General features: G+C 36.6%; 1 protein-coding gene across 6 annotated transcripts in view; it reads right to left on the reverse strand.

Moving 5' to 3' along the window:
- Positions 1-11,120, reverse strand: part of SCAF1 (SR-related CTD associated factor 1) — a 36,954-nt gene extending 25,834 nt beyond the window's left edge. Inside the window, exons 1-4 of one of the 6 annotated variants that reach the window (XM_087713649.1) lie at positions 10,994-11,120; positions 8,517-8,624; positions 8,002-8,162; positions 942-1,008 (exon numbers count right to left, since the gene is read on the reverse strand). In XM_087713649.1, the coding sequence (XP_087569775.1) occupies positions 942-1,008; positions 8,002-8,136 (202 nt within the window). In that variant the 5' untranslated portion in view covers positions 8,137-8,162; positions 8,517-8,624; positions 10,994-11,120. Of the gene's footprint in view, positions 1-941; positions 1,009-8,001; positions 10,903-10,954 lie in introns of those variants that run through there. The other 5 variants (XM_087713652.1, XM_087713653.1, XM_014065735.2 and 2 more) reach the window with 5 other exon arrangements.
- Between the last annotated feature and the right edge of the window lie 209 nt (positions 11,121-11,329).

The following is an 11,329-nucleotide window of genomic DNA, read 5'->3' on the forward strand; positions in this document are numbered from 1 at the left end:
GTAAGAATGGCAAAGTGACAGATGGTGAAAGCTTTGAGCATGTTGGGAAAATGTTATAAAAATGACTACAGGTAGTCCTCAACTTATGACCACAAAATTTCTGTTACTGAAAAAGAGAGTTGTTGAGTTTTGTCCTACTTTAAGACCGTTCATGGCCCAGCTCTTAAGTGTTTCTGGCTTCCCTATTGCTATTTTACTTGTCAGAAAGTCACAAAAGGTGATCACATGACTCCGGGACACTGCAACAAGTCATAAATACATGCCAATTGCAAGTGTCCAAATTTTTATCATGTGACCATGGAGATGCTAATACAATGTGAAAAAGGTAATAAATCATTGTCTTTAGTGACATTATAACTTCTAATGGTCACTAAACAAATGATCGTAAGTTGAGGACTACCTATATAGAGCTGCTGCATGTCTCAGCCAGGCAGATTTTTTCTCAAACCCTTCATATATTGGCTTTCATGCAAAGAAATTATCCACCTTTACACCAGAGATACATAGTATCCACATTCTTCATCAATGGCCATGCGTGATGGGATTGCTAAGAACTGAAATCCAGCATATTTGGAGGACAACAGTTCTGCATTCTGGATTTACTATTTTGATTGTTTTGTATTTGGGTGGTATGAGGAAAGCATTCTGAAAAAACTGAGAAATGCAGATACAAATCAAACATTTTTTTAAAAATATCTAAGGTAATACAGTAATTGAGAAAACATTTTAATTTGAAAGATTGAATTATTAAACCAATTTACATAACTGCTCATTTCACAAAAAAAGTGACTTTGGGTTGCCTAAAAGATATGCACTTCCTTCTAGGGTCTGACAGTTTATGGCAGATACAGCGCTAACTTTATGGCCTTCTATAGATAGTCTAATGATGTAGGTAAACAATTCTGATGCTGATATCACCCTGCCATTCTAGTTTCTAGTACCTTTCTCACTAGCTGGATCTTTCAGTTCCCCTGCTAAGCCGCTGCCCACAGCCTGCTGCAAAGCTTTCTGTGAAGACAGGAGACAGAGACAGTTATCAGTTACTGTGAAATATCAAACATGGCAATTGCCAAAAGATCAATTAAATATAATCAACATATTTTATAGTGATTACTAAGCACTTCTACAAGGAAGAATTGTGTGAGACACAAATGCAAAGGGACAAACATCTTATACACCCACCACACAAAATAAATAAAAGGCATAAACAAGTAATTTTCATTTTCATTCCTAAGGTTCTCTTTACACAATTATAAAACAAACATCAGCTACTGTATTGCAAGAAACTACCAGAACTGAAATTTACATATGTATTATAAGGAATGGAACATTATCACAATTTACATAATCTAATGAAGTTAAATTCTTCTACGTGTAGTCCTTAACTTACAATAACAATTGAGACGAACATTTCTATTTGCTAAGCAAAACATTTAAGTGAGTTTTGCCCCATTTTATAACTTTTTTGCCACAGTTGTTAAGTGAATCACTGTTCAGTGAATCATACGATTGTTAAGAGTATCTGGCTTTCCCAATTTGCTTGTCGGGAGAAAGCCGAAAAGGTTACAAATGATGATCCCATGACGCTGGGATAGTTCAACTGTCATAAATATATGCCAGTTGCCAAGTGCCCAAATTTTGATGATGTGAACATGGGGACACTCTAACAGTCATGTGAAAACCAGTCCTAAGTCACCTTTTTTAATGCAGTTGTAACTTTGAAGCTCACTCCGCTTCAAAGCGCTAGGGATTCGAACCGCCGAACTTTCTGATCAACAAGCTCAGCATCTTAGCTGCTGACCCACCACGTCCTTTTAACTTTGAATAGTCACTAAACAAATGTTGTTAAGTCAAGGACTATCTGTATTAAAGTCAGACTTGTAAATTAATATTCATTTTAGGTGATAGGAATTTTGCTCAGACAACTAGGGCTTATCCAAAAAAATTTTTTTAGTTTATCTTCAATCTTTAATCAGACCTGGACCTTTTACAACTCAACAGAAATGAAAAACAGCTGATGTGGTATCCATCTTCAAAAATGAGGGGGTGGTGGGAACAGATCCAAGAAATTACAGACCAATCAGCCTGACATCAATACCTGGGAAGATCTTGGAAAAGATAATCAAGCAATAAATCTGCAAACACCTAGAAGTAAACAAAGTTATAACTGGAAGCCAACATGGGCTTGTCAAAAACAGATCATGCCAAACAAATCTTATTTCATTCTTTGACAACGTGACTATATTAGTGGATCAATGAAATGCTGTGCATATAGTATACTTAGATTTTAGTAAGGCATTTGACAAAGTAGACCACAACCTAATTCTTGGTAAGTTAGAAAAATGTGGGATAGACAGCACCACCACCAGATGGACTTGTAACTGTTGGCTGACATACTGTTTTCAATGTGTAGTCCTTAATGGAACTACATCCTCATGGAGGGAAGTAAGCAGTAGGATACCCCAAAGTTCCATTTTTGGCACAGCACTCTTCAATATCTTCATAAACAATCTAGATGAGGGAATAAAAGGGGAACTCAACAAATTTGCAGAGGACATTAGGCTGGCAGGAATAGCCAACACACCAGAAGATAGGCTCAAAATCCAGATGGATCTCGACAAGACTTGAATGCTGGGCCCTACTAACAAAAGGAAATTCAATGTAGAAAAAAGTAAGGTTTTATACTTAGGCAAGAAAAAAACAATTGTATAGGTATAGACTATGTGAAACTTGGCGCAATACCAGTAATTGTGAAAGGGATCTTTGAATCCTACCAGCAATCCCTTAAATATGAGCGAACAGGGTATAGAAGCAGCCCAAAAAGCCAATGCAATCCTAGGCTGCATTACTAGAGGGATAGAATCAAGATCACATGAAGTATTAGTGCCACATTACAAAGTTTTAGTAAGACCACACTTGGAATACTGCATTCAGTTTTGATCACAATATAAAATAGATGTTGAGACTCTGGAAAGAGTGCAAAGAAAAACAAGGATGATTAGGGGGCTGGAGATTAAAGTATATATGAAGAACGGTGGCAGGAATTGGGTATGTTTAGTCTAGTGAAAAGAAGGACTAGGTAGACATGAGAGCAGTGTTCCAATGTCTAAGGAACTGCCACAAAGATTAAGGTCAATATATTTTCCAAAGCACCATAAGGCAAGACAAGAAACAACGCATGAAAACTAATCAAGGAGAAAGCAATCTAGAACTAAGGAAAAAATTTATAACAATGAGAACAATCAACCAGTGGAATGGTTTGCCTTCAGAAACTGTAGGTACCCCATCACTGGACACTTTTAAGAAGAGACTAGACAACCATTTGTCTGAAAGGTATAGGGTCTCCGGCTTGAGCAGGGGGTTGGACTAGAAGATCTCCAAGGTCCTTTCCAACTCTGTTATTCCATGGTTTATGTTCTATATTCTAATCTACTCCATATGTTCTGTTCAGCACAAAAATGAACGAAAATTCTAGTAGCCATGACAGTTGCAGTAAAAATCTGCTTTAATACTATTGATTTAATTTTGAACTGCATTTTATGCCTAACCAAGATATAAAATTGCCCACTTGATCTACTCTACTGCTTCAAGATTTCAGGTCTGTTCCTTTTGGTATTCTTTTTAGCACAAGCACTCTTATGCCAAGATAGTCTGTTTTCTTTGGAAGATAAAGTGAAAGCGGCTTAGAGGACTGTGAGAGGGCAGCCTGTTCAGAAAAGAGCCAGCACCTGTGTTGCTTTCATTCTGTCTCTTTAAGACCTCTACACAGCCAGCAGGACAACGCTGACTATAAAAATTGAAGCTGGTGTGATGGTATGTTGGGGGAGTGGGGGGAGAGGTGTGTTTATGAATAAAACAACCAGAAAGAGAATTTTCTTTAGCAGTAAAACCCCAAATTGACTTCAACCCCAGCTGAGCCTCAAATTTCCATCGCTAAGTGAAACAGTTGTTAAATGAATTTTGCTCCATTTTAAAACTTTTATTGTCAGCTGTTAAATGAATCACGGCAGTGTCAAACTAGTAATATGGTTGTTAAATGAATCTGGCTTCCCCATTTATTTTGCCTGTCAGAATATCACAAAACGTGATCACATGACTCTAGGACTGTGATGGCAAACCTATGGCAACACATGACCGGAGCGATATCACCTGGTACGTGCAGCATTGCCCGTTCCTCTTCTGGGTTTCTGGCACACATGTGCATGTGACGATCAACTGGCTTTTGTGCATGCAGCAATGTGAAAACTGGAAGAGCTGCTCTTCCATTTTCTTGCGTGTGCATGCATGCTGGACAGTTGATCACCGCATGTGCATGTGTGCCAGAAACCCAGAAGACTAGCTGGCCGGTGCATATGTGCATGCTGGAAACAGGAGCCCATTATTTTCAGGTGCACGGATGCATCCTGGGCACTCGTCTTCCAGGTTGTGGCCCAGACAAGCGTGCACATGCGCACTCCCTTTTTGGTACTTGGTGCCAAATAGGTTTGCCATCTCTTGCTCTATGAGCAAGTTGCCAAACATCCAAATTTTGATTAAATGACCATGGGTATGTTGCAACAATCATAACTATCATCGATTACTTTTTTTCAGTGCTATTGTAACTTCAAATGGTCACTAATTGAATAGTTGTAAGTCAAGGATCACCTGTACTTATGAGTAGTAGTTGGAGTAGTAGCAGCAATGGGGAAGAATGGAGTAATAGTGAATAATAATACCTCTGTGTGTGTGTGTTGATTAGGGGCGTGTTGCACTGGCTCTTTTGTGTTTTGAGCCCACTGAATTGGATACACTTAAAAGTACTTGCAACATGGTCACATTTTGTTCAGGACAGGTTCCTAAAAAGTTTAGTTAAAAGTTAATTTTTAAAATGGAGTTTATTTCCAGGAAACATCTCCCTGGAAGCAAATATTTCAGACATGCATTGAAACTTTATTTTAATACAGTTAAAACCAGGAGCCCATTTCTAGTTCTAATAATCTTTGATCATAAAAAAACCTGAAAACTAATCCAATTTAACTGTGATAAAATTCTTTAAATTGGGAAAGTAACAGCAAGACACAGATTGATAGCCAAGTAACACAGTGTATAGTGAGATTTTGTTCCAAAATTTCTTTTCCTGCATAAGAGGCAGTTGCTGTATTTTTTAAAATATTAGAAAAATACACACTTGAGCTGAGTAAAGAAAAAAAAAAGGAAATATGCAGTTACAAAGTAACAGTAAATTATTATAATGACATAAAGATGCTACACTGGATTTGCAAATGAAGCAGACTAACTTAATAATTAAAAGGGGTTATAAACAACAAACCAGAAGGATGACTTGAATAACTTTCTTATTTTGGATTTACAAAAGAGAGATGTTAAAGTTTTGAAGAAATTTCTGAAAAACAACTAAGAGAAAATGAAAGGAAATCAAGTTCTAGGATGCTGTTTAGAAGAATTAAAAATCGAAACTGTTAAAAACATAGGAAAGAATATTAAGTTGAATTAGTGATCAAGGTTAAGCTTTTATAGAATGAGAGAAAGTAATAAGTTACAGAGATTGCTTGACTTGTCATGACCAAGGGGAAAAGTCATTTCTTAATATATATTTTTTACTATTTCTTCTCTCTACTTTTTTCTTTTTCTATTATTATTATTGTTATTGTTATTATTATTATTATTATTATTTAGTTTGTATTGGTTTTTTTAGCTATGTATCTGTAAACATTAATAAAAATTAGTATTAAAAAGATAAATCATTATTTACCATATATCAAAAAAGGCCCATTCTACATTGCTTTGGAAGCCCCATCAGTAATTGGGTTGCTTATTTAGAGAACACAAATCGATACAAAGCTGGGAGAAGAGCCATACGGACTTCACAAATTCTTTTGAACTTAGTCAAAATTTAGTATGTTTTAGGTACAGAACAGATATATTATTAAAAACAAAACATCTCTCAGTATACTCAGGATATATCCCACTGAGCTTATGAAGCTTTTTCTACTATATTAAAGAAACTCAAATGATTATCCTCAGGAGCAGGAAAAGCTGAGATGGGCAACATGGTGCCCTCCATATATCCTTTTTTTAAAATGGCAAGGATTGCTGGGAGTTGAAACCCAATGTGAAGAAAGCAGCACAATGTTTATGTCTATTTTAAAATTACCTTGGGTAGGTGGCATGTAGCAAATCTGCATTTAATTATTCACATGTATTTCAATAAAATCTAAACAGTGATGAAATCACGTAAACATTTAAGAATCCAATTATTACAAAATATTCAGAGAGATTCTCTTGCATGCTGGTTCAAAAACTGAAAATAAAATAAAGCAAGAGAAATTTGAATTACCATCAAGTCACTGGATGATTATGATTGGTATCCTTCCCAGTTAACCTACTTTAAAGAATAAACACTATGATAACCTACTAAGATGCAATAGAAATGATACTGCTATTTAGCTATTGTTGGTATTCTTAGAGGAGTGTTTATTAAAACATTTTGAATTTTACAGTGTAATCACACATTCAATTTATAATTACCTAATGAAAATCCAACTTCTCAGACATGGCAGCAACACTATGGAATAGTGTTTCCTTTTGGAATCAGACTGGTTACCAGAGTAATTATTTCTTTTTTGAAAATTGGCTTTTTTTTAACATTTTAGATTTGAGTTATCAACATGTCCTTCAATGGTGGAGTCATATTAACTTAAAATTGTTAAAATTTTAGGAATTATTTATTACTGTTTAATTTACCATGGACAAAACAATCATCAGACTGTAGCACCTACATTTAGTAAAATAAATGATCAAAAATAACATATTACTTTGAGAACTGAAAGTCTGATTAATAGCTCATGCTGCTCTGTTCTTGCTTTAATACCTTGAAGTGCTGTTTTCAAGAACAGAAAAATACTAAGAAACCATCCTGTTTATCTATCTATACTTACACCTATGCTTTAGCTTTTAGATTTGTATAATTCTAGCTATTTATTTCTCATCTATTTTTAATATAAGTATTTAATAAAATACTGTAGAAAAAGGAAAACATTCTACCTATTTGACTGGATCATGATTGAAATTTAGAGAGACAGCCAATTGAAATCAATTAATTTTCAGCATGATTAACAAAATTCCATTTCCTTTTGTTCAAATGTGTTTATTTTTTATTGAAAAATTCATTGTTTCAATGGATTTTAAATAAGTAACTCTAGATTTGTTCCTTTTTGATAATCTAGGCAATATGTTAAGATGCTGCATGAGACAAACTGTTTAATATTGATTAACTATTGCAGCAATGAAGTGTCATCTGAAGCAATGAAGTGTCATCTGATTCCTTGAAAATCTTAGATTCAAAAAAGTCTTAAGCTTTGAGATAAGAAATATAAGGTTGTTTTCCCCAAATATTTTGTACAACTTGATGTTTGCTTTTCAATTTTTAGGAGGCTTAAAAATTACTATTGGGGTATACCTGATGCTGCAATTGCAATGCTAAAAGGAACAAAATAAGGCATCATATCAAGTTCATTTTTTACTAACTCTCAAATGCAGAACAGTCTTTTAATTTGTGATAAAAAATGAAAGATGATGCATAGATTTTCTAAGATGATAAGGAGATATGACGGCTTCCTGTCATGGCATTTTCTAGTTTACTGCATCTTTTTCCAGTGCTAGAATACTTTACTGTCATGTCACAATCTAAGAAATAAATGTTTTATAAATGAAGTTGTTTGTAGACACTTAGATAATACTTACAATCAACAGTACAAGGAATAGTCATGTTTATTGCAGAATTTAAAAGACCTGTGACTACATAATATAAAGAACACCATGTTGTCTGTACCAGCAGCAGTACAAATTAATTTTGAACAAAATTACCCTGTGCACTGCTCTAATATGAACCAGTTTCTTTTGTTCCCTTTCCCTGTCACTATGAGTTTGTTATGCTGCAACAGTAAGAAACACCCCATCCATCATGCCATCCCATAATCTCTTAATAATTAGAGCGGCTATTACCAAAATGATAACGTGGCCAATACACAGGGTGCCTGATTGGTCCCAATCCGAATCAAGGGAAGGTTCACTGGCTGGCTTCTCACCACTATGTGCAGAACCCTCCCTGACTGGTGAGCGCTGATTTTCCTCTTCCATGTCTGCAGCGATACAAATCCTAGAAGCTGAGAGGAACAAGGGATTAATGAGAGTCCAGATTTAAGTACCGGTATTATAAGGAGTTCTTCTATTTGTATTTTTATTTCTATTTGTACTGAGGGAAAGCCACTACTCAATTTTGCACAAGGTACATTTAGATATTTGAACTTCAAACCAGCTCCCAGAAGTTTCCCAAAAACTTGCCTGAAACCCATCATTCAAAACAGGATCTAGATTGTTCATAAATATGAAAGCAATAAGGAACATGAAATTATAAAATAATTATTGGTCCCTTAAAAATGTATCCTTAATTAGGTATTTCTAATTGTTTTCCAAACAAAGTGGTTGAAAATCACTAGGAAAGAGTATCAAACGCTTACCTCATTGGCAACTTTAAACCAGACAATTATTTCAGACTTAGCCAAAGCAGGGAAACTTATTTAAAACTGCTTGTTTATATACAAGCCCTAGCTTTGTAAAGCAGGTACCTATGGAAAAAAGGATAGCCTTCTATTATTCAGCACCTGAACTTCCATCTCAAAACAAATACCCACCTTTGAAGTATGGCCCTCACCATTCTATGCAAAATTTTGGTGGTCTTTAAGATAAGTTGTGTGCCCTTGCCATAATGAGTGAAGTAAGTATCCATTGTCTTATATATAAGACTACTGAGATAGGATCTCAGTGGAGATTCAGAGCAACTGACTTGAATCTGATGTCATGGTAAGCTGCTAGAACAGAACTGATTAAACAGACAACAATCAAATAAAATATATTAAGGGAAACAGCTTTTGCTTTTATGAACAGTGAGGTTAAATTTCAATGCTCATGGTCTCTTGATTAATTTTTCATATTACAACATCTATATCAAAAGGTACTAAATCCTTTCCCATTGTAACTATCCATCCAACAAATTTTCCTCTGCTATACCACTCTTTTATGTAAGGCATTTTCTCTATTTTTATAAATCCTGCAATTGCACTTAACTTCCCAATATTTGTCCATTTCGTCCCCAATTGTTTTTTCAAGGCTTGGTCCACTGCTCTTTTAAAAAGATGCCTCTAGAAAATTGAACGTCAATTTTCATAGTATAGTAGGAAAGCCCTCTGAAAATAATAGGAGTAAAGCCCAAGAAGTTGTGGTATCCCTGGTAGAGAACAGCTTCAAAATTGAATTCTTAGAGAGCAAAATATTTTTCTTGAATCTCTGAATTATGAAGATATTCAAGCTTGACTTTCTCACCTTTAATGAGGAAAAATATACTAGCTCCAAATAGGTTTTTTATTTCTCAATTCTTTATGTTTAATGAACCAGTTATCTGGCAGATGTGTAGAGCTTTGCCAGACTTTCATCCTATGACAGAAGGTCTATATAAGAAGCTTCAAACCATGTTTATTTTATATACCTAGCAAGTCAGTTATCCAACTCCTTAATTTACAGTTTATTTATTTCTAAAAATTCATTCCCGCATTGCTCTGTATTATTTCTTTAAGATCCTCCAGGGAACATTTCCTATTATCTTTTACCCTTTCCAAATCTTGATCCTCCATTTTTCTGCATTTCAAGCTAAGATCACACATAAATCTGCCCATTGTATTCAGTGCTTATTGGAATTCCAGTATTCTGATCTCACCTTGTTCAAGATATGTTATTCCAACCATTTAATAAGACTCTCTGTCACCTATTAACAATACTTTATATTGATCAGCATTTTAGGTTTTCCGATCGCTTTCAACCTGACAGTTTTTAAGTTATCAATAATTTGATACTTCATTACTAAACCTCCTGTACTAATACAACTCTCAGATATCAGAAGTATCTTTGACCAGAGCTGCACCTCATTTCTTCATATAATTTATTATATTAACCATAGCAACATTGTGCATACAGAAGATCTTTTACTTAATCTCATGCTTATCTGGGAAAAAGTATGATAGATAGGCTGCTGAGGACCTGAAAACCTCAGCCAAAAATAAATCATACAAATTAAACAATCTGATTTATGCCAGGCAGCTTCCTGTGCTCAGCATTATTCTCTTCTATGGCCATATTGTATCCTAATCCCCTTCTTGCCACAATCTCTGCCCTGGCAAATGCCATAGCAAGAATTCTGCCAAAAGTTATTCAACCACACATAGTAATTTGGCTTATTCTCTCTATATATATTTTAAATTACAATTTCTATAAATATGGAGGCTTCTGGTTACCCATCCCTGCTCCCAATCAAATCTCATTGTTTGAGGGATTAAAGGCATCCACCCACCCACCCACCTCCTTCAGACCAACAGGCCCCAAATCCAGCTTGTCCTCCATACCAAACACATACCACAAAATTAAGGGGTATGTTCCCCTTTCATGCCCCCTTCCTTCCCAGATAAACGGTGATATGATCAATGGGACCTGTCCCAGAGATATGCAAGTCCCAAAAATCATAAACACCAACCTCCCACTCCATTTACCATTTTCTTCCTCTCCACATTTCGAAATGAGATACCCCCAAAAATCAGGGAGCCCACCAAAGGCTTCCCCTCCCTCTTACTACGGTATGTGCCCTACCTCCACTTCCAGGTGAGATGATCTCCTGATCAGTCCTGGCTTTCCCCCAATCTTTTCCTCCCCTCCCCCATCTTAACTAACGGTTCACCCCACAACCTTCTCCTGCGTCACCCCAAAATGCCTCATACCCTTCTAGTGCTCGCTCCTGCACTGCGTACACCCAACCTCTCCCTCTCCTACAATGGCGCTTTCTACACCCCCAGCTCCGATCATCAGATCTGCTCTTCTCCCAACACGCCTCCCAAATCCTTTCCGTAATTACCCGGCTCCACCGGGAAACTAGGCCCCTCCGCCCGCCCACCTCAGCACAAAACCAGGAGGCGCGGCGATCGCCGTCGAAAATGTTCGGGCCCGGCCTCTGTAGCAGCCATTTTACTCCTATCGGCCTTACGGCGGGGAGGGTAACCGAGAAGGGTGGGACAAGAGAGGCCGACAAGCATTCTGGGAAGTGTAGTTGCGATTGGCGTGGCTCTTTAGCAAAGTATGGAGGGAGAGTACTATAACTACCAGAGATCCTCGGATCGACTAGGAAGTAGAGCGCACGGTATGATGGGAGATGTAGTACCGGATGTGCCACGGATGGGCCCGTATGAGAACGACGGATCCCGGAATGCCATGCGAAACTGAGGGGTTACGA

Source organism: Thamnophis sirtalis, unplaced genomic scaffold (assembly GCF_051295495.1).
Source record: "Thamnophis sirtalis isolate CommonGarterSnake01/CBP01778 unplaced genomic scaffold, rThaSir2_p1.2 scaffold_4, whole genome shotgun sequence".
In the NCBI taxonomy this organism is placed as follows: domain Eukaryota; kingdom Metazoa; phylum Chordata; class Lepidosauria; order Squamata; family Natricidae; genus Thamnophis; species Thamnophis sirtalis.